We start from the raw sequence: 24,528 nt of genomic DNA, 5'->3' as shown, positions 1-24,528 counted from the left end.
ATCATGTCAATTTTTTCAGATAGTGCTGACTTGCAAATTTTAATTTCCTGAAACGGAAACACCACAAAAGTTATTAACTTAAAACATTCTGCATAATCACTCAAAACGTTGAACTGCACTTGCTTGAAAAAAGAAATATGCAACTTTTCTTTTACCTTAGGCCATGAACTTATCAATCCCCGCTCATCATGTGATGATTCCCTCCAGAATTAACCTCAAAAGGAGGCTATTAAAAGCGGCTGTGGTCAGGTTGGATTTTAGTCTGCTTCTAATGACGAGTTTCCACAGCAGATAAGGAATATGTTCACTTTTTCAGAAGCTATATTGTGCTAGGATACACTGCTTCTTTTTTCTTTTTACTGTATACTACTACTACTATATAATACTGTATATTTGCTGTCTTGTTGCATAACTATACTGATCATATGCTGTAGCTGATGCTACATGAGTGGTTTGAAAAAATATCCCTGCAAATTTTTTTTGTCCATCGTGAGACTTTCTAAGACCTCTCAGATCCAAAATCAGTTTAAACTGACCACACATGCTTTTCTGTACAAAGGAGCAGTCAGTTAGCAACCAATCAAACTCAAAAGGAGATGACAGTTGAGATGTGTATTTCTTTCTGCACCTGCCACTTTCAACTCTAAACATTAAAATTACATTGTATGTATGTACAACTGTGACATGTGTCTCGTGTTTCCAGGGTCCAGTGTTTCTGCGTGTTCAGGGTCACCCCTGCAACAGACAGGAAAGCAGGGCTTTGAGTTTCAGTGAAGAAAAAGCCCACTGGCAGATTCCCATGAGTGAGGTCAACATCATCTGCGATGTCACCACCAAAGATGGTATACACTCACACACAAACACTATCAACACTAGCTGTGGTTACATGGACAATATTTACTCTATCCAATTGAAGTCATTCTGATAAGAGATTCTAACTTAACTGTTTATATGGATGCTTAACAAAGTGAACCAATAAGATCTGCCCCAAAGCCTTTAATTAAAACGTAACTTTTCTTGACATGCACATAAAATGAATGATAAAAAAATATATTAAATAATAGTAATGAATAATGATAATATAAACTTTATGTATATAATATCTTTCAAAACAGTAAACCAAATCAAACCAAAGCAAATATAGCAAGCTAAAAGCAATATAAACCTACAGAGCCCAAGACATGACATGGTAGAGAAAAATTTCAATTGTGGCCACAATGTAGCTATAGCGTGCACACGAAATACTACTTTGTGGCCACAAAATACTAATTCGAGGCCACGAAATACTAAATTGTGGCCACAATTGAATATTTCTTTGCCAACAAATAAGGATAACGTGTGCACGAAATACTAATTCGTGGCCATGAAGCAGGTATAATGTGCGCACGAAATCTCTCTATAAAAGCAAGGAATCTGTGTGTGTGTGTGTGTGTGTGTGTGTGTGTGTGTGTGTGTGTGTGTGCGTGTGCCTCAAATATCTCTGCAGATCAGGATCAGACTGACCTGAGACTTACAACATGGCTGCTGCGTGTTTCAAGGGTCACTTCGCATTTGTTTGGATTGCAATGACACCGTTAATAAATTATTTCATAAATGCTTTACAAATTCACGAGCATTGTCCACCGGAGCCACCACAGTCACGTGCGCACCAGAGCCAATCACTGCACACCTTAGCCATGTGCGCACCAGAGCCAATCACTGCAGAGCCCACCTTAAGAAACAAGTGGATTTATACCTGCAGCGGCGCGAGCTGGACCGGGATTTTGCCAGCGGTTTGGTCCAGTTCTGTTCTGTTCTGTGCATCTAAACTGACTGTTGTGGATTCATGAGACTAAACGAGTCCGGACCGAGTCTGTTCGGGTCTGAGGAGATCCGGAGACGCGCGGACCAGGGGCGGTTCTAGGAGGGGGGGGGCAACAGGGGCCAGTGCCCCCGTAACTCTGAGTCTGGACCCCCCTGTGGCCCCCCTGACAGGGAGTCTGCATTAATAATACAATGACAGATTTCTTGCAATGATTTTGTACTGAAGGGAAAGGCAGAAATAAAGTGTCTCGGCAGTTTACTACCCAATCAAAATTGCTGAAATTGTAAACACTGCTTTGTCTGAATGAGGGATTTATCCTTTTTTCCGGGTTGTATGTGCCCCCTAACAAAAAAGCCGGCCCCAACCTGGCCCCCCTATTAAAACTGGTCTAGAACCGCCACTGGCGTGGACAACAAAGTGGAATCGGAATCTGTTGATGTTCGTGTGTAGCTAGCAGCTAGCCGCTAGCTACACGGCCCACCTCCCAAGTCGATGGACCGGACCCATCGGCAGGTCCAAAACCGGACTTAGGGTAAATAATGTCCGCCACGCTTTTTCGCGAACATTGCCGTCACGTTTGCTTTGTGTCTGGTGCAGGAAGAAACAGTAAAAACGGGCTTTTGTCACGAAAGTGTCCAAGCAGCAAGTTTGGTTGTTGAGGAACAGGAAGCTGTGGGAGGGATGTAGGCGGATGAGTGACAGGCAACGACGGTTGTTGTAGAGACAGCGATATTGAGAGTTGAGAGATTTGTGACATTAAGCGTGTTTGGAGTGTATAGTTAGTGTGTTATGTAGTGTTTGGTGTAGTGTGTTTAGTGTGTAGTGGAGTCGGTTTTTTGTTTATTGAGTCAAAACAATGAGGAGAAGCTGAATGTGGAGCAGGCAGTGCAGCTCTTCATTCAGCTGGAAGGAGCTCAGGCAGACCTGAGCATTGCCTGCATTTAAATGTAAATAGTTACATATAACTTTAATGTTTTAAATGTATGCACATATTTAGCAAACAACAATTTATATTTGCATTATAAGTAATAAAAAATGGTTTGTTAAACATATTTGTGGTTAACAAATATATATATATATATATATATGTATATATATATATATATATATATATATATATGTATATATATATATATATATATGTATATATAAAAACGGGCCTATATTATAGGCCTACTTAAATACTGCCTAAATGCGGGATAACAGATATTGACTACAACAGAATAAGAAAAGACGCTTAAGGACATCACGTAGGCTACTGCGGTTTCTAAAGAAGGTGCGCTCGATTTGCCTTACCCAGTTGTCCAGGAATGATGTTAATATCATTAATTAGTACTAGTGCAGTGCCCGTAAGAAAAACGTATTTTATATATATATATATATATATATATATATATATATATATATATATATATATATATTATACATATATAGATATCTATATTATACATATATATAGATATCATACATATATATATTATATATATATATATATATATATATCTATATATATATATATATATATGATATATATCTATATCTATATCTGATTATATATCTATAGATATATATATATATCATACCTATATATATATATATATATATCATACATATCACATATATCATACATATCATATATATATATATATCATACATATATCATACATATATATATATATATATATCATACATATATCATACATATATATATATATATATATATATATATATATATGTATATATATATATATATATATGTATATATATACATATGTATATATTATATATATATATATATATATATATATATATATATATATATATATAAATACGTTTTTCTTACGGGCACTGCACTAGTACTAATTAATGATATTAACATCATTCCTGGACAACTGGGTAAGCAAATCGAGCGCACCTTCTTTAGAAACCGCAGTAGCCTACGTGATGTCCTTAAGCGTCTTTTCTTATTCTGTTGTAGTCAATATCTTGTTATCCCGCATTTAGGCAGTTATTTAAGTAGGCCTATAATATAGCGAACTTTTAATCTTCTGTGATTTTATTGAAGGACAAATGTCCAGAGAACACTACAGACACCTTCAGTAGTTCAGTCAGAGACACAGCAACCTGCAAACCAATACAAACTAGATTCTGATCACTGATGGGCTATAGGTTCCCTTGGCAACGCGATACATACAGTGAGCGCTACTGTAACTAGATGGCTGCGTTCGGTGGTGGCATTAAACGCTTCGGCTCATATAGCCTATGTATTCCCTCAGCTGAGAGTCTGACACACATGATGCAACTTTTAAAGGAGATGATCAGTGAAAGGCACTGCCTAAATTCGGGATAACAAGATATTGACTAGAACAGAATAAGAAAAGACGCTCAACTTAAGGACATCACGTAGGCTATTGCGGTTTCTAGAGAAGGTGCACTCGATTTGCTTAGCGAGCTGTCCAGGAATGATATTAATATCATTCATTTGTATTTCGTACGTACATTATACCTACTTCGTGGCCACAAATTAGTATTTTGTGGCCACAAATTAGTATTTCGTGCGCACGTTATCGTTATTTCGTGGCCACGAATTAGTATTTTGTGGCCACAATTTAGTATTTTTTTTGACCATGTCATGTCTGGGGCTCTGTATAAACCAAATACACATAAGATAGTAAAACATGCAATAATAAAGCAGATAAATCACTGAAAGCCAATTTTAAACGTGGGTTTTCAGGAGTGATTTAAAGGATGAGACTGAGTTTACTGCCCTGACCTCCTCAGGCAGCTCATTCCAGAGTCTCAGAGCTCTAACTGCAAAGGCTCTTTCACCTATGTAAATTAATCTAGACCTTGGCATACCAAGAAAAGATGCCTCTGAAGATTTCAGAATAAAATAATTTTCATCATTCATTAATTTGCTTCGCCTGCTAATACAATTTTCAAGATAGACCCACATGGTGTCCTGGAAACAAGATTTTACTTCTGGTTCTTTGGATTCTGGCTTTGTTCCTCATTTCCAACACAGATTTTAGGAACTTGTTGTTTCCAGTCTTTTGGTTGTCGTGTTTGTTTGTTGTTCTCAACAATCCTTAAATCTCTTAAGATCTCCAACAAAACACAGCCTGTCTCTCCCTGAGGCAACATCACTCGATCAGATTAAGTGTTACTATGGTAATTAGATAATCAAAGGTTTACACCACCCCTCTCAACCTCATTGAAAATGAATTTACATCCAGGCAGATAGAATCAGTCACTTCCTTCCATTAACAATAATTAAATTCTACTCAGTCACTCATATGTAACTTTAACACAATGCTCCTGAGATCTACCTACTGAAATAGCTGAACACAGACAGACTTAAAGAATGAATTTCAATCCCACATTCCCTCTGTGTTTGATTGGCAGATGTTCTGTATGTGGCCACCTGTAATCCAGTGTCCCTGTACTCAATGAAGGAGCATGGGGACAAAATTCATTGCATGGAGCTTTATGACGTCTTCCCCAGGACCATCAGTGGTGTTTGGCAGCCCTTTGTCACCATCGCTCCGCTTGGGAGTCCCTTGGATGGACAGGTGGTGCTGCACGAGGAGCAGGTTGGCACACACTCAGATACACCCTTACGCACAAGACAAGCTTGTATGACTGCATGATCACACTGGTTAGGTTTCATAAGATTCAATTACTTTTTCTCGATCACAATGGGAAAGTGTGGCTGACTTTAAGTAGAGTCAGTCAACAGTATGTTGCTTATTTTAAAGGTAACCCATGGAGTTTTAATTGTAAAAATGTTTTCATATAATGTATTTTTCACCAAAACATTTGGAGTTTTGCTGGACATCTTGAAGCCCAAAGAACCTACAGTTACTGGTCATTGTATAATCAACCTAGGTGAGGTGTGGGAGTTGTGTCAGTATAAGAATAAGGCTCAGTGAGAATATCTCAGTAGCACCAAGAGTTGACCCCCAAACACAGCAGAGAGCACACATTTCTCAAGAAGGCCAGGCTACCTATAAAGCGAAGACACACCAAACCGACATCAAAGACCAAGCAATGACAAAGGCTGGCTAATGCATCGCCTGATGTCTGTGACTGCTCTCCACAGACACACACAGCAAATAACATTGCTCTACAGGGAAGCCAGTGGTCAAAAACACTGGAGAGTACCTTTAAGACAATAGAGAGAGTGCCGGAGATTAAACAAGTAATCCCTATGCAAAGATAATAAAAAGAAAATATGGTTAGCACTCTATAGTTGAGGTGGATGAGTTAGCATCATTACTCTTTCTCATATGAGAAAACATAAATACTATAAATGTCATTTTTAACTGTGAGTTAAGTGGAACACCATACAAGATGTTATAAATACAAGTATTATAAATAAACACAACTGTACACTCACACACTAACTTTCAGCGTTTCCAAAGGAACTTTGGTCCAGTCTCTTTTGGTTTGATGTCCTTGTTTACTGACTAGCATAACATGTAATGTGACACTTACGCAACACTGGTATTTATAGGTTTATAGGACCACAGATTCCTCACAGATTTGAAATAGCAGTGCATAAGTCTGTTAGAGTTTCTTAAAATGGTTGATGGTTAGTGGTTGTGTGCTGTTGAACCTCTCTTACCCCATAAGACCCTGGCCTATGACAGCAGAGTGTAAGACAAGAACAATGCATGTTAGCTATTTGTCCAACCAGAACACTGCTACAGCTGGTGCATATTAGGCAAGAGGAGGACTTCTAAAAATACCACTGTGATGGATCATGTTACGTCTGTCTAAAAATGAAGAGATCCAGACAACATAAGGTTCATTTACGGGTCATTGCCCTTCCAGGGAAATCAGGGAAGCCATCACACAAACACACACACACAGACACATAAACTTTAATACACATACAAAATGCAGGTTCTGCTTGGCGTTCACACATAAATGTGTGCAAACACACAATGATGCTGCGTTCAAGAAAATGCAAAAGCGATCTCAGAGACATAATTACATAATAGCAAACTCACGCACGCACACACACGCATACGCACACACACACACAAACACACACACACAACCTGAGCAAAACACTCCTGTCAGAAGACACATGCACTACATAAACATGTGCTGACACATGTACACACTCCCTCCAACGGCAGTATGTGTTTAGAATCAGGAAATGAGCTTTGCCTGTCCTCAGTACAGTAGTGTATGTCAGGAATGGGAGACCATAAGGAAACCATTAGTGTGAAGCAGGGCAGCCGGGGCCGAGGCCAGCTCCCCTGTGGCTCCTTCTCATAAAACTGAAGATGAAGCTGAGTGCGTCACAAATGAAAGCCTTTTGCACAGTTCATCCAATACACACCATACACACACACACACACACACACACATACACACACACACAGACAGACAGACACACAGATATCCTATCCATTCAGACAATATGCCGATCTAAATTGACCTGAACAAACTCACAGAACAATATGTTCACATTAGTTTGCTGTAACAGGGCATCAGCACTCAGGTCTAGGGCTCTCCACCTATAAAAAAGCACCCTCTGCTGGTGGTGATCGAGCAGTCTAAATTGCAGAGCAGTGCAGATAACACCATTATATACTGTAGATTAACAGTTTTTAGTATGTGGCTTTATTTTCTAAAATAAAAATCATGTTAAAAGGTTTATTCAATTCACGAGAACCTGCAAAATCCAGTAGTTGTCCTCCATACACTTTTTGAGTTCAAAATTTAAGTTTGGCCCTCAGAGCTAAATTTCATCATTTTAGTGATTCTTTGTAATCTAAGCCTCACCTCTAACATTTCACTGGATTGGATTGAAACTTGTCCCGAACATCTGAGAAACCATGAGGATACTATGAAACATGCATGCATTTAAACAGTCGTTGCATAGTGTTTACAATTATCAAAATAATAGCATTAAATAATTTTTAATGGCAAAAATTGCACTGGTCGGGGCAGCGTTTAGCTCAGTGGGTAGAGCACGCGTCCCATGTGCCGAGGCTCTGCAGTGGACCCAGGTTCGACTCCCGACCTGGGTCCGTTTGCTGCGTGTCACTCCCCCTCTCTCTCTCTCCCTGTTTCCTGTCACATCTTCAGCTGTTCTGTCAATAAAGCCATAAAAGGCCAAAAAAATATTTAAAAATTGCACTAGTCTGTTGGTCTTGAAAAAACAAAAACAATGTTTTGTTGCTTAAGCTTCTGTATTCAGTCATTATTCAATGGTGTACTAAAATCCATGTGAAAAAAATTGCTTCTCACTGTTCTCAGGTCAAATATTTATATGTGATTAATTTCGATTAATTAATTACAAAGCCTCTGATTAATTCGATGAATTTTTTTAATCGAGTCCCGGCCCAAATATATATATATATATTTATATATATATATATTTATATATATATATATTTATGTATATATATTTATGTATATATATATTAATGTATATATATGCTTCAGTTATACGAACATGTCCTGTTCATACAGAGGCGATGGTAGAAAGAACCAAATTCCCTCAGTGGAATGCCATGCCACTAATACTCATCCAAAGAAACAATCCTGACATTGCACTATAACTGTCATGAGAAAATGGATTTAAGAGCACACACAATTACACTCACAAAGACACAGGCCACATCTCTTGTGTTGTGAGATGAGCTCTTAACTTTGACCATGTCTGCACTCACATACACAAAGGGATTGCGATAGAGGGATTTTTGAAATAACAAATGAAGAGAAATAAAAAAGATGTAACATGATGCACTGTATATGGCATTAATTATATTAAGTAGTTCATACAATTTAGTTATTTGTTTCCCTTCTCTGTCCATGGAAATATGTTGCTTTTTAAAAATGTTTCCCTGACACGTGATGCATTTTTAACCTAGCAGCCTAGGAGGATCCATAATGATGTTGATCCATTCTACATCTATTTTACTTTCTGTCTGTCTTTTCATTTTGTCCCTCTGCCAGAGTAACACAGTGCTCCATTTGGACATGATAACAGGCGCCGTGCGGAGGCTCATGTTGTCTCCAGACAGTGAGCAACCCTCAACCAGCGCCTCGAATTGGTGGAGCAGTAAGGAACAACAGGTCAGAGGATTCAGTGTCTCCAGAGAGCATTTGATTTGGTTTGTGGCTCTCAGGAAACATTTTTAGTATTAATTCAAGACATAGACCAGACATATTTTTGTGTCCAATCTAGAATAAGGTCTAGAAAGCATTTACGCTTCACATACTGCATATGTTTCCGTGATTAATAATATCTATTCTCCTGTCCAGAATGTTTCTGTTTGTCCCAATTTCATTTCAAGGAGTGAAGAATAATCACTGAACAAACCATTCCAAAGCAAAGTCAAACTTAATTTCTTGTGTGTATGGATTGTCCTTTGTAGGGGGGCCATAAGATGTGTCAAGACTTCGCCCACAAAAACTGGCTTCTCTTCTATAAGGAGAATGGGTAGGCCACTCTTATCTAAACTACATTATCCAAAATGCTTTTAAACAGTGTAGACTCTTTTTTTTTTAAATGATTTATTATCTCTATTCAAAAAAAGGTAGAGAACATTAATATATGACAGTAGGAATACAACACAAACAACAGTGGTGGAGATGAGATATTAGAGCAAAAATCGAACAGAAACAGCAGACAATGGAATTACCTTACTACTGCAAGACAAGAGAAAGGATCTTTATGAAACATGATAAATAAAACACAAGAAACAATAAGGATGATCAAAGGGAGAGCACAAAGGAGCAAGGACCGAGATAAAGATGTGTACAGTTTTTAGCCTTATTCTGTTTTTCCATATTTCTTTCCCTTTAAGTAGGTAGCAAAAATGTGTATAAACACGGTGAAGGAGGTAGTACTACTATTCCATTTCAAGTGTGTATGTGATATTTTCCCCAGAGAATCACAAGGTTAACTGTAACAGAAAAGTTTGTATACAAGTTCTGCATTTAAAGAAATAAATCATCAATGCAAGTAAAAGAAGGTCTGCTTCTAAGCAATCATTAACATCAGATCAAAACAAGTTAAAGTTACTATATTAAGCAGTGGAGACTATATAATGGTATTAGTCACTGATCTGTGTGCTTTTATGCAGCAATCAGCTGGACGTGCTGGACGTGCTGGAGGGGCGGGTTCACTCCATATCCCTTCCAATTAACCTCAAGTCTGTATTCCTGGTGGCAAAGGACCGCTGGCTGCTGCTGGAGAGCAACTCTAACAAGTAAGAAAGGGACAGATTGATCAAATCTCTGTGAAGATCTCAAAGTTCGGATCGAATTTTAATGCCGCATGTTGAATGTGCCACTGAATAGGAAGTTCCTGCTGACCAAGCCCATGCATATGGCAGCTGAAGACTCTGGAGTATGTCAGCTCCACAGCATCAGTGAGGACTCAGTGAGCTCAGGCCATGGAGCCAGCTCAGGTATATATAACAATAAGGACACTCAGCAGCTCAACAAAAAGTTAACATGGCTTTTTATGTTAAAGCCAGCTGTTCTGTAACATAACGGCATTCTGTCAGCTCTTCACAAAACCAAGCAAATGGACACAGGAACGGCCCCAGGCAGCCATATGTCTGTCTCCAGAAGACCTCTGAGGTCATCTCTCAACTGGCCTTAAGTCACATCAGTCAGATACAGAATGAACCATGCATGTTTCAATCAATATTCCACTAAATGTCACAGTTAGTGAGAACAAAATGTGATGTCATGAGTCATTTTCAACAATCTAGACTAAATTAGTTGACAGAGGTCATAAGTGTAATAACTCACTAGACTTAACTGAGGAGCCTGACCAGTAATGTTATTAAAAGAAAAAAAGATATGAGCCTCTAAGAGGGTTATTGTGCAGTGAGCTCATTGGTATAATGGACACTGACTGGATCTCTCACCTGAAGTGCACAGTTACAGTACTCTTCAGACTGATGTTCCTGTATGTTAACATATATTTCCTTTACATTCTTTCTATTAATTTCCTTTCCTTCATCTGTTCCTTTATGGCCCATCTGGACCCTTCACTCCTACCATCCCAGCTGAGGTGTCTGTACCCCAGATGTTGTCATGTGAACAGCTGCCCAACGAGAACCTCAGTGCCGCTTTGAACCAGAAGATTGTTTCACCTAACCGTATACTGGCCGATGCTGCCTCCTTTGCACGGGTAGTGGTGGGCTTCCCAGACCTCGTGGTGAGTTTATAAGACGTCATGGTGAAAAATTATAGGGTAATGTTATGCACATGTAAAGTTTTAATCATTTAATTAGGGCTGGGCGATATGGCCTAAAAATTGAATCTCCGATTTTTTCACACCAAACTCGATTTACGATTTTAATCGATTTTTTTTTTCCTTCTGAAGAACAAACTTCAAATTACAAAGAAATTATTAAAAGCATTGCGTTTATTTTTTTTTGCTATGATTTTAAACAAATTTGCCCTGCCATTGTAAACAGTGCAGCTTCAAACTCACTTGAAAAAAAATATAAAAGTGCATCCTTTTGAAAAGACTGTGTCCCTTTTTGATAACAAATGCTTTTGTAAACATAAATTTAACATGTCAGATTGCTTGCTATTATAAAAACAGATCAGTCTCCATATTGGTATTGATAAAGTGTGAACATAACTTTCATTAAATACTTTATTTTGCAAAAGGTGCCTTTGTTTACAAAAAAGTATTTTATATCCCTGAAGATATGTAAACTAAATTAAACATCTGCATGCATTGCATAGTAAACATGACATGTTGGTGGATGTACAGGACATCAGGTGTGTGCTTGCTGTCTGTTTTACACATTTTTGACCAGGAAGACGAGCCTGTCTGCTTCCTCTGGTTTGAGTCAGGACCCGTTGCGGCTTTGTAGCACAAACCTGCGGTCGAACATTTTCAGCGTGTGGATGAACCTCCAGCTTTTCCACTGCATATCCGGGCACCATATTTTTAACGATATGCAATGTGACTGCACACATAAAAGCTGTCCACCGGGCCGCTTTCTTGTCATACGGGACACAATTATTAAATGATTCCGCTAATGTTTGCTGCTACCACCTTATTCCTGACTTTGTGAGTTTACCCATGGTTCATAGCGGTATTCGGTTATGCTCTTCCGGTTGAACTGGTTGAACTCGTGTTTACGCTAGCGTAGCTGTCATGCTCACTCTAAAAACCGGCTTTTAACACAAAGAAAGCGACAGAATGGATAAAAATCGGAGGTGGATACACAATACGGATGTTTTAATAAGTCGTGAGGGTAGTTCTCAAAGTGCCTCACCCGTCAGTTCTCACGGAGTGGGCAGATGACATGAAGCATTAGCCCGACGTTAGCTACATCGACATAGTTAATTATCTTATATTTTCTGAAGATGTTGACAGCGGATAATTACGCAGTTAATAAAGGACAGAGGCATACAACTACCTGCACAGTAACAAAATAGGGAAAGTACTGTTGAAGAAACACAGCAAGTTTATATTTCTGAAGGCAGCAGTAGCGCCCAGCCACAGCGTCAATCAAGCTAAACATACAGCATGGATAATGCTGAAGGAAAGTGAAGTCATGGAGACAGGCGGCTGCTTGTGCATTGCCGGGTTAGGGAAGTCATGTAGTCATGCAGCAGCTATACTGTGGAAGATATTCATAAATCAAATATTTATTTTAGTGTCAAAGCCGGGAGCCACGCTAGTCTCCGCTCCTCCTTCCTCAGCATGGCGTGTAGGGCGCAGGGCACGGACAAGTTTGTCTAAGTGGTTGATGTTCTACACAAGATGTTTCTGAAAAAAAACCTTCAATTTTAATGAATTGTTGTGGTAACCAACAACGGCACATGTTGTACCTGAGCTCATTTTAAAAACAATTTAGCATTTATGACATAACGTTAGTTGTTTAGGGCTAGCTTGGCGGCAGCGGTTAGTCATGCAGTTGCAAGGCAACCGGAAACAGACAACCGCCAGCGGAAGTTGTTATCTGTCATGGCAGCCCCCATAGGCTTCCGAGGAAACAGGTGGTGGATGTTTATGGGCTGCCACGGTTTTCTCGTAGTGAACAAGTGTCCCAATGTGATACATGCGTCTGTATGAGATGCTGAAATAAATGGGTCAGTCCGCTGCCTTTAGTTGCAAAAGCCTTTGAACAAACTTTGCAGCGGACGGTGGTTTGTTCGAGGTCCGACACTACAGAACCAAACTACTAACGAAACAGTGACTTTTTAGGAACGAACTCTTGGCTCACTGCATGTTGTGTTTGTTTCTCTGTGGAAAGTCAATGCAGAGAGGGCGGAGCCCACTATGAACTACGGGAGCCTGTAAGGAGCGGCATGCGGCAGAGCAGCAAGTTAAATAAAAAATCGATTTTCATTTTTTTAAATTGTCCTAAACCAAAAACTCGAATTAATCGATTTGCCGATTTATCGCCCAGCCCTACATTTAATATTGAAGCTGCACTGGACAGTGTTCTCCTCTTCCCTATTTCCCTTCAAGCGGTTCACCACTGTTGTAGTATCTTCATTGTACAAAGGGAAAAGACTTCTCCTACTAACAGAACAGACTAGGCATCATTTGAGAACTTTGGGTTGCTGTTCAGTGGTATCAGATTACATGTTTATAGTATTAATAGTATTATTTATAGTATTAATTGTAGTTCTCAGACTCAGATTATCCATCTTTAGAGAGCAGCACTTGAAGGGCTGAAATTAACTAATTATTGATTTAGTGTTTAGTCCCACAATGGGGAAATTTGCAGTATTTCAGCAGCAACGAGGATATCAAAAATAGAGGGCATCAGTTTAAAACAATAGCAATAAATAAATCAATTTAAAATATAGAAATATAGGAAATATCCATAAAAAAGCAGTAGAAACAATATAAACAATCTAAATAAGAAACAATAAACAAAAAAAATATTTACACACTGCACATTGACGAGAGAATTTACACCATTTCACATTGAGATGCAGAAATTGCACATTGGGATAATGAGATTGCACAGTTTGAAGTTGATTTGGTGTGTGTACAGCATCAGCTATTACTGTTTTACTGTTACCCTGCAAGATGGAGCATAATTTGATCAGATGCTTTGTTCTGAAGGTCATATTGAAGCTCACTATTTTTAATTACATACAAAGACTCATGACTGGGATTATACAGTATGTGAATGAGTATCCATGTTTAAGGGGACATTTGCCAGAATTTTAGTTGAAAAAATTTAATAAACTATAACTTATTAACACAGTGTAGTGAAACAATAGTGTTGACATTATGTCAAAGACGTCTATATACTGTGTTGCAGTGATAGTTCTGTCTCATACTACCACCGTCCGAGACTGGGTATAGGGGTGGAGGAGGTCAGACAGATATTGAGGGGCGAGGGAATGGAGAGATTCATAGGTCAGGGGGAGAATTTTGTAAGTGATGCGTGATTTGACTGAGAGCCAGCGAAGGCGGATGAGAGTGGGGCTAATGTGTTGCCAGGGCTTGAGGACCCTGACATAGAGCTTAGATCGGGCCCACAAAATCAAGGCCGAACCCGACCCGAGCCCGTGCACTTTGTGTCCGAGCCCGGCCCGGCCCGACACATTAACTGTAATTATGGACACTCGCGTGTAAAACCATGCGGCGACACAAACAACATGGAGGGAGGAGAGAGATGCACGTTTTCTAGCTAGAAATACAGTCATTATTTGAAATTATTTTAAAAAAAAAAAACACACACACAAATGCTTGATCAAGGGCCCGGCCGTCCCGGCCTGAGGATAGTGACAGGAAACATCGGCCCGACCCGGTGTATGCCGAGAAGTGCCTGCATGCATACATGTATGTATGTATGTATGGAGTCCATGTTCATATGAATAAACACTCTTAATTACAATTTCTCTAACCTCATAAGAGTGTTTATTTATATGAACATGGACTCCATACATGTAGCAGTGTGTCTGTCTTAAGCAGCCAGGGATGCATATCTTGGCAAGTTCAAAACCAGCTCTGCCGAATACTGCATCCCCCCCATGCTGCGAGCGGCATGCAGATCCCGGCATGCAGGCACTTCTCGGCATAACACCGGCCCGCGGTGAGGGTCGGGTCAGGGTCGGGCTCGGGCTCCGGCAGAGAATCTAAACTCTACCCTGGCAGCAGAGTTCTGCACATAGGAGGGCCTGAGTCTGGAAATGTTTTTAAGATGATAAAAATCTGATTTTGCGATGGATTTTATGTGTGGTTGAAAGGATTGCGTGGAACCGATCAGTCTTGGTTTGTCTTTACCCCATCACCCATGGTTTGGCTGAAATAAGTCCTCAATTCACAGAGTAACAGGGTTTCCCCTACATGTAATTGACTGTGGCGCACCGCCCCGGCAAAATAAAAGCCGCCACACCTTCAAAATTCAGGCATAAATAAATCCAGTGTTAGAGAAAGGAAATATTTTACCGTCGTCTTCCACTGCAGGCTTTGACGTTAACTAGCATGTTGGATATTTAGCTTGATAATTAGCTAGAGGATAACAATGGTCACTTAGAGCAGAGTCCTGCACGGGTCACCGCATCCGACCAGTTTTCCGACACAAATTACATTCCGTACCCCAGCCGACCCGGTATAAATTGATACCGACGCACGAAGGAAAATTGGACGGACGCAATTTTTAAAAGTGAAAGTAAGCCAGCGTAGAGGGAATGAGAGTTCTGGGATGGCGCAAGCATGCATGAATGAGCTCATATGAAATATAAATGCTTATCATTTGTGTCGCTAATAATGACTGATGATAAGTGACGCCTTGAAAATGGCAATCGTAAAATCCGACCTGCCTCTCCAGGCGTCCGCATGTCCTGCATCTGTGTCCGACACAGTACATTATATTTCACCCATGCACAGGGCAGTTGCTAGGAATTCTGGGCCCCCTGAAAGAATATCGTGTGGGCTCCTCTACCCCATTCATTGCCACCTTCAATTTTCTTGTTTTTCAGTATTCTTGACGGTGCCTGGTGTAATACAGCCAATTTGTTTCCTTTTTTACGATTAACGACTTAACAAGTCAGAGTATGATTATGTAAATGATGTATTATTAGTTGTCTTATTCTCATTTCACTGATTTGCAACATGTTATTACACCTCTGATTGCAAATACATTTTCAATTAACCACTCAACAAATAGGTAGTGGGTCACTAATAAACCAAAACAGCCAACCAGTGTCTACATCACTCACTCACCATCAAAGGCATCACTGGACTGCTGGGCTGAGCGTCTGCTGTGGGGTCAAACTCAGATGAAGCAGCCACTGCTGATTCTGGAGCAGCAGGGCATAAAGGTTTATTGTTCCATTATATATATTGTAAACATTATATGTTATTTTTAATGGAAAAACTGATGCAGAACTAACCTATTCTTGGACAAAATCTAAATGGGCTTCTTAGTACCATAGCTCTAGGTGGACAGCTTCACTTTACCAGGCAAAAAATATTTTTAGACCATTCAAAAGTCGGTGTAAACTGTCCACAACTCTAAATAGTCTTGTTTACTTTGTTGTTGTCGGCTATTATGGTGTCTTTTATTTTATACTGCTATGAAAACAAACAAATCTTTGAACATTTAACTTTTTTGTATTTAGGCTATTCAAATGTCCCACTAATAACACATTTTACAAGACCACATTGAACACATCATGATAACGTAACTGACCTTCGTTAGATGCTCATAATTACTGAGTAGAACTTGAATGCGTCATAATACAATTCAATGCAGCCTCTGAATGGGCGCATACTGGAGCACTGTCCAACAGTGATATGTGTGAAACACACAGTCACTGTAGTAGCCCCTAAATTAGTCACGCTCAGTTATAGCTACTCTAGGAACCGTTTCTCTACAATGAACTGGCGACTTGTCCAGAGTGTAGCGCGGCCAGATGACAGCTAACGTAGGCTCCAGCCTGCGCCCCGTCAAAGGTAATGTTACAGACATTAAATTAATGAACAAGTAGGCTAATTGTTTCAGCCGCCCTCGGTAGTTTTACTCTCACCATTCTTAGAAAATAAGTTGTTGATGTCCTGGGCCCCTGCTCTGCTGCTCCTCCTCCTGGCCTCCTTCTCAACTCTCTTCTGGTGTCCGGACTTGTGCTTTTTGGTGGGCATCCTAACCCTGCTGGAGTTCGCTCGCGCTCACTTAATTCCGATGAGGAAGAACCATGGGAAGAACGAACCGCGTTTTTTAAGAAGGGGCTAAGGGGGTTATTGAAATGATTACAATTAGAATATTGTATGACTTGTGTCTTTGTTTTAATTCGGATTCATTCGTATGAATATATATTAGTTCAGTGTATGCATAACCATTTTGTCATAGAGGCTACTGGGGGCTGTGTGTGGGCCCTATAGCGGGCTGTGGGCCCTTAGAATTGTCATCACCTTTCCCCCCTATACGACGGCGCTGCCCGTGCAGGACTCTGACTCAGATAACTCCTCTCTTGAAACAAAAAATAAAAATAGCATTTCTTTACAATATTAGAGTTCATGATGGCTGTGTGAGAGCATTATAACCAGAGGGAAAAAAAAAGAAATTCCCTAAGTAGCCTATGACATCAGTATAAATATTACAGTATGATGCATGAAAGCTTGGCTAGATGACATACTTTAATGCGGGTGCTAGAGCTGAACTGATCAATATTATTGAACTGGATGTCTAAATCTTGAAATTGTCCTCTTGATTTCTTCTTTTGTCCAGTCCCCTAATGAGGTTTACAGCTTTAAGAGGCCTGTTGATCTATCAGAGATGAAGACTGGTGAGAAGGGAAGTCACATGTTCCTCAGAGGTGGGCTTCGGTCCAGCCCAGCCAAAAGGGACAATTGTGTCAGTCTGCTCTCAGCTAATCAGGTTGTCCGGGCCCTTCCACCAAACAAAGTGCCTCTGAAGAAGGTCTACCCAAAAGGTAAGAGCTCAGATCAAATGAGCACAGAGAAGTTTCATTTACAACACAGCAAATGAATTTAAAAGTGTATGTATTTTCTTCAGTGTGTAAAGATTTGTTGTCTTTGTTTGTCACACAGATGTCACACCTCCAATGACAGCGGCTTACCTGGAAGTAACAGATCTTAACTCCAAAAAAGTCAAATATATTCCTGTCCCAAGGTGAACACAACATGCCTGTTTCTTACTTTACTGTTTCTTCCTCTCCAGCACAATTAGAAGAAGATCATTTTGCACCCTCTAGCACCATTTAATGGTCACAGACAGCATTGCATTGAGAAATTGACTTATTAATTGTTTAAAGCCCCTGTACGGAGTTTTTAACTGGATATGCAAAAGTCTCTGGTTTCTGCTGATGTGTCTCTGTTACCTACAACAGCAAATGAGCCCATCAGTGTGAAGATATGCTTTTTCTAAGTAGTCTAATTCTATACCTCTGAAAGGCCTTGGTCAGGTCGGACAACTGACGAAACGATTTACGGCAGTCAGACCGGAACTGATGACACTCAGCATATCTGTTTTGTTGCTACACTAGCCAGTGCTAACCGAGCTAAAACGTTGATAATGAGACAATGAAAAGAAAAATAATTCGAACCGAAGACCAACGAAAGGCCAAGAGGGAATCCGATCGAGCTAGGGCTAAAACACGGATAAACATTGGCGATTCCTTCAAGAGATGGAGAGAGTGGCGGGGCTTGAAGAGAGGGTCGGATCCAGAATTTGCCCGATTCCTCCTAGACAGGTATGTAAATTTTATTTCATTTATGAAATGTATTGCGGGACGTAGTTTACAGCAATACATGAATTTATACTGTTACAACAAAGCTGGCTAACGTTACCACTAGATTAGCTCTTGATACTACACTCGTAAAAACGACAACAAACGTCTTAGATCACGCATCCATTTCAGCTGTGTGTATCAGCCCAGCCGACCTGCAGCGATATCCAAATGGATCCAAATATCCAATGCTGGGTTATTGCACTGACAATAAAATATTACTAAGGTAAGTTGACAACTAAACTAAACAGTTCTACTACCGAGTTATCTAAACTGTTGGTTGTAGGCTTACTGAACTTAGATGTATGTCTGTGTAAATTCTCATTTGTCCAGGTCAAGGCATGATTCAATTACTTAGAGAGAACTTAGATACAAGTTTTAACATTACTTTTTTTCACCGGCGGCATATTATATTACATAGAAATACAAATAGACACATTACCTCATCCATATGCACGCTGTAGATAGCTGCTAAAAAAAAAAGTTTTCAAAGCAAGTCCCGTCTTCTTCCCGACGTTTCCAAAACAAATCTACACGCGCCGGCCAGACAAACGTCTTCACGACAGTGGACGCTAGGGCTCATGGGAAATGCGGTCTTCATTCCGTCAAAACACCACCGCTTTCGTCCACCGGGGCCGCCAAAATCAACACTAAATGAAAAGTCTGTACAGGGGCTTTAACCACAGAGTCATTCCATGCCAACTCACCCAGATTTCAGAATTTTTCTCACTTCACCTCATGAAAAAAAGCCTGAACAATATTTTCATTTAAAAAAATGAAAATCCCAATTAGTTCATGGGACCTTGCAACCTTGCGTTGCGTAACGTTACAGTAATAAAATCAATAAAAATAAATATTTTTTTCCTGAATGAAGAATTCATTATTTTCAAAAAGTTATCTTATTGAAACCACATTTTTTATTCTGTTTAGTATTACTATAGGTCTATAACATTCAGAAGTTATTTGGTCTTGCAAGAAAACTTTGAGTGTCTTCTTGCTTCAGAGCTCAAAAAAATAATAATTAAACTTCTTCTAAATCTTTCTATTATATATTTTTACTGTATATTTTCAGGATTATTTTCCCTGTGACATGAACAGGGAGTTCCTGGGTGAGTAGGTCTGATATGACCTATTGTGTTTTTAAACTTTTCTAAAGTGACTTATTTTAGACTATGATTTTCAGTGTCATTGAATGTGTCATGTATCACTGTAGAATAAAATGTGTATATATCAGCCTTTATGCTGAAATACAGAAATTGTCTCAAAAACCCAAAATGAGCCACCTCTCAGTGTAAAAATCAAACAGACGCACTTAATCAAGGTCAGAATGTTGAGCCAGGAAACACCCTGGCGTGACTAACTTTTTTAACAAAACAATTTACTCATTGGAGGAAGGTATTATTATACCTGTGTGATGCCCTTTGGATGATTTCTCTTATTCACTCTGTCTGCACTTTCCTACATATTTTTGATTGGCAGGTCAATGTCTGTGTCGCCTTACACCAGCTGGTTGTCCAAGATTTCAGAGTCTGATGTGCTGATGACTCCCCTCGGTACTGGAGGCGTGGTCACAGTGGATATGGGTGGGTACGTCCGTCTCTGGGAGACAGGATTGGACACCCTGCAGCGATCACTGATGGAATGGAGGAATATGATTGGGACGGAGGATAGCAGACCTATTCAGGTAACATCAACACTTTGTTTTGGAAATCTTAAAGGGTTCATGGAGAAGCTTCTATGTACTATGACACGGAGAGGGTTGAGTGATCTGGTGAAATGCTTGCAGACTGCAGTTTCTCTCAACACCACTGAGGGGCAGTACTGCTTTAAATATAACTGCTGTGAACACTATTTCATCTCATTGTCTGCATACTTGCCTCACTCTGACAGAATATATTAGCTGCTGAAACATTTCTGATTATAAGCTAAATGGAATGTTTACAGGCCTGTTTACAGGCCCAAAATGTATGACCCAGCTGTACCCGGGTTGGGTGTGTATGAATGGATGAGCATTGTGCAGATGATGCAATAGGTCTGGCCTTTGGTGTGGTTCAGAACATTTAGACTGGCATACTGAGGAGTCTTTGTTAAGGTGCCCACATACACAACACAGGCAGACAAATTCTTTAGATAATGAAGCCTTCCAGATGGTTTGTGCACATATATATATATATATATATGTATATATGTATATGTATATATGTATATGTATATATATATATATATATATGTATGTATATATATATATATATCTATATATGTATGTATGTATGTATGTATATACATGTGTATATATATATATATATATATATATATATATATATATATATATATATATATATATATATATATATATATATATATATATATATATATATATATATAGTTGAATATTGAATGATACAAATTCACAATTTGATTATTATGTTCTGTGTTTTTGAAATAATGATCGACATGGAATAATGTATTATTAAATTTATTATATTATAAAATATTTTTTAGGAATAGATAAAGGGAAAGTGTAAAACAACATTATCTGTGTCATTCTTCACAATTTTCTAATATTATATCCTGCAAAAACACATGAAAAGAGGTAATCATTATGTATGTGGTAGATCATCTGAAGAGAATGTATACATACCTGCCTAGTGGACCAAAAAGTAAGCACATTGCCTTTGACTGAGAGTCAATTCATTATTTCACACATACTCCCATACACCTGCACACCTTAATGCATACACTGCACTTCTTTCTGGCCTACATTGCTCCCCTTTGATGGGGCACCTTGAGTCCACTGTAGGTCGGACTTAGACAGACCCTCCTTGTGCTCTGTGTAAGCTCACTGGAAACAACAGTGGCACTACTGTATTTAAACATCCCTGTGTAAAAGTTCCTATGTATATCTTCTCAGATATGCCACTTAACCAACAAGTTTACACACCTCACCTGTGGGACACCTCATATGAAAAAGAAAAGTCAGGAAATAATAGAAATCTTCCAACAAGTATGTCAGGGGTGATTAACAGGTTTTATCAGCAGAAATCATGTGTATCATCCAAACAGAGGAAAAACACGAGTAGATCTCATTGCCTTCATAATGATCTTGCTCATCATCTTTACTCATGTATTTCTGGACATGGACATGCAGGTGTCCGTGGCTGTTTGGTGTTCAGTACTCAATAGTTGCTCTCATCTATAGGGATGTCACGATTACAGTTTTCCTTAGTACGATTATTGTCAGAGAATTTATCACGATATTACGAGAATCACGATTATTATGCGTTGATTGATTTCACAACTCTATTCATATGTAAAATCACATGAACATTCCTTGAAGTTTTCTTTATTGCTATCTTTTGATGCCAACATAACAAAAATATATAGCAACAAAGTCAAGTAACCAAAAGTACAAGAAAAATGGCAATTAAACAAAAATCATCACTGCTCTGTAAACAATATTGTATTTGTATTTGTATATTTAAGTATCTATTTATATAGGACCAATCATAAATCCCCCAGGAGAATTGTTTAAATTATTAAAGTCATCAATTGTCATCTATACCAGATGTTTAAGTTTATTTTTAATCGTTTGAATCATTTGTCTAATTTTATGTGGCCACATATAAAACGTATCTATTATTTTGGTTAATTTATTTTATGTTTAAATTACAATGACATAAACAAATTAGTAAAACATGAAACGGACTAGAAGCACAAGTGAACAAGCACTGGATCGAACTGGAAGCACAAGCCCAACGTTTATGCACAGATGGGAGAAAGCAAAAGGAGGTAAGCTAAATGTTCACTGACTGAGTGAGGACCTTGACTACATGGCGTTTTCTTCTGAACGTCACTGCACACTGACAGTGAGACTGTCCGACGACCAAAAAAAAAAAGCGATCGACCTCACGCTGCACTGAAAGGCGAACCCGTGTCATACTTGTACACAATTAATTGCAAATGACACATTAACATTTAATTTCTTACTAATTCAATGCAACGTTAGGAAAATATTGACGTATTTTAATGTTACTGTGTATTTACCTTTATTTTGGCATACAAAGTCGGGTGGTTGTCCCGCAGATGGTGAAACATATTAGATGTGTTTCCTCCTTTGACTGCAATTTTTTTATAACATGATTTACACGCTGGCAAGCCGTCCTCTAAAACGACACCCTGGTCGTTCTTCCTGTATCCAAAATATTCCCACACGGCTGATTTAACATGTTTCGTCAGGGGGGAATAACTCTTCTGCCATTTTCCCCACAGGCACGCCTCTCTTCTGCAACTTGCAGGGACCAAAACAAAGCAACACAGGTGGGCGCGGCAACCGGCGGCAACACGTGGGTGTTGCGTAACTTTGTTTTTGTTCCGTTTGAGTTGCCCTTAACTATGGTTCCGGCATAATATTTTCTGACGGTATTCAGGAAACGTTACAATCAATTAATCGTAGCGCTTAATACCGCAATTAATTGTGAAATCGAGTAATCGTGACATCCCTACTCATCTGTCTTTACTGTCAGTCTGACATAGTTCCATTACAGCACTGTTGACATCATCGATGTATAGGAGACATCAGTCAGTCATCATCCGTCTGCACACACAACACGTCTTTAGTTTAACTGGTGCTTCTGGTGCTGCATAGGTGTTTGCAGGTATCCAACTCATTGGTACAACATGGCTATTTTGACAGCCAAGTCTGCAGCACTGCTCTGCAGTCTTGTGCCACTATCAAACAGCGGTAGTTAACAGTAACTTTCTCATACTGTGCACCGATTACTAGCAACAAATTATAGTTAGACTTTAGTTCTTTCACAGCTGCATGTACATGTAGGCCATCTTGAATACATAAACTCACACAATTGAAGAATATGTCATACTCAGGCATGAAATCAGTAGAACATTCACATTGAAGACATTTGCACATGATCAAACATTAATGTATAACCATGAATTTATACCAACACACACTAGCAAGCCCCCAAGTGCATGAGCACACATTAGCTCAGAGAAATGCACTCACACACACACACACACACACACACACACACACACACACAGATGCCATCCCTCTTAAATCACTCTGTCTTTAGGCGTCTAAGGGGAGAATCAGAAATTTATGAGGCTATTAATCCTACAAGACGAGGCGTGGACTGCAGTTGAGTGAAGGGGGGTGAGTGACACTGTGAAGAAAAGAAGAGAGAGGGGAAAAAACTCATTGAGTGAGGAGGGTGGGGTAGAGACATTGATTCCCACAGTCATAAAAATGAAGTTTTCTCAACTGCACCACCCGCCCCACTCTCCCTCTTCCTCTTCCTTTCTTTCTGTTTGTCTGTTTCCCTGTCTCGGGGTTAAGGTGCCATCTTTAACTTGCTGCTTAGAGAGACGAAATTTGATGAAATTTAATTGAAAGGGACTAAGTTGCTGAACAGCTTGAGTGAGAGGAGCTGCTTGTTCCTGAGGTGTTTTTTTCACATTCTGTTTTCCAGTCTAAATTTTAGCAATTATATAGGTTTATGTAATGGCCACCAATTTTTTTTTTTTTTTTAGCTTTGTTTCTAAGAAATTGTGTTTCCTTTATGATTTTAATGTGGTGGGCATAAGCAGACTCAGATGCCAAGTTATCATATTGCAGGGCTGTGACTTTTCTGCTATGTGATTCATGTAGTTAAGTGACACTGATGGTACTGCTGTCAGAATCCCTGTTGGGAAATCGTAATGTCACACACACACACACACACACACACAGACACACACACACACACACACAGTCCTGTATCTGCACTGCCTCTTTCACAAGCAAAGTAGGAAACTGAACCGAGCCACTCAAAGCCCAAAAATGGACACATGTTGTAAAGCGTCACTCATCATTTTACTAAAACCAAAAGTAGAGCATTAGTCACCCCTTTACTGGTTGTGACTATGCCAGAAGCGAGGCTATTACGAGGCCACTGAAGACACATTCATGTGTTGTGTTGTCATCAGCAAGAGAGTTTTATCTA

At 39.3% G+C, this 24,528-nt stretch overlaps 1 protein-coding gene across 2 annotated transcripts in view; it reads left to right on the top strand.

The window, feature by feature from the left end:
• Window positions 1-24,528, top strand: part of vwa8 (von Willebrand factor A domain containing 8) — a 129,446-nt gene that overhangs the window by 63,324 nt on the left and 41,594 nt on the right. For both annotated transcript variants that reach the window (XM_030427979.1, XM_030427980.1), the window contains exons 28-37: window positions 704-842; window positions 5,210-5,397; window positions 8,783-8,902; window positions 9,205-9,269; window positions 9,916-10,041; window positions 10,133-10,242; window positions 10,852-11,003; window positions 17,506-17,710; window positions 17,829-17,910; window positions 20,006-20,210. In XM_030427979.1, the coding sequence (XP_030283839.1) occupies window positions 704-842; window positions 5,210-5,397; window positions 8,783-8,902; window positions 9,205-9,269; window positions 9,916-10,041; window positions 10,133-10,242; window positions 10,852-11,003; window positions 17,506-17,710; window positions 17,829-17,910; window positions 20,006-20,210 (1,392 nt within the window). The remainder of the gene's footprint in view (window positions 1-703; window positions 843-5,209; window positions 5,398-8,782; window positions 8,903-9,204; window positions 9,270-9,915; window positions 10,042-10,132; window positions 10,243-10,851; window positions 11,004-17,505; window positions 17,711-17,828; window positions 17,911-20,005; window positions 20,211-24,528) is intronic.

This window comes from Sparus aurata, chromosome 9 (genome assembly GCF_900880675.1).
Source record: "Sparus aurata chromosome 9, fSpaAur1.1, whole genome shotgun sequence".
Lineage (NCBI taxonomy): Eukaryota > Metazoa > Chordata > Actinopteri > Spariformes > Sparidae > Sparus > Sparus aurata.
Note: the sequence above shows the minus strand (reverse complement) of the source record. Positions and strands in the feature narration are given on the sequence as shown.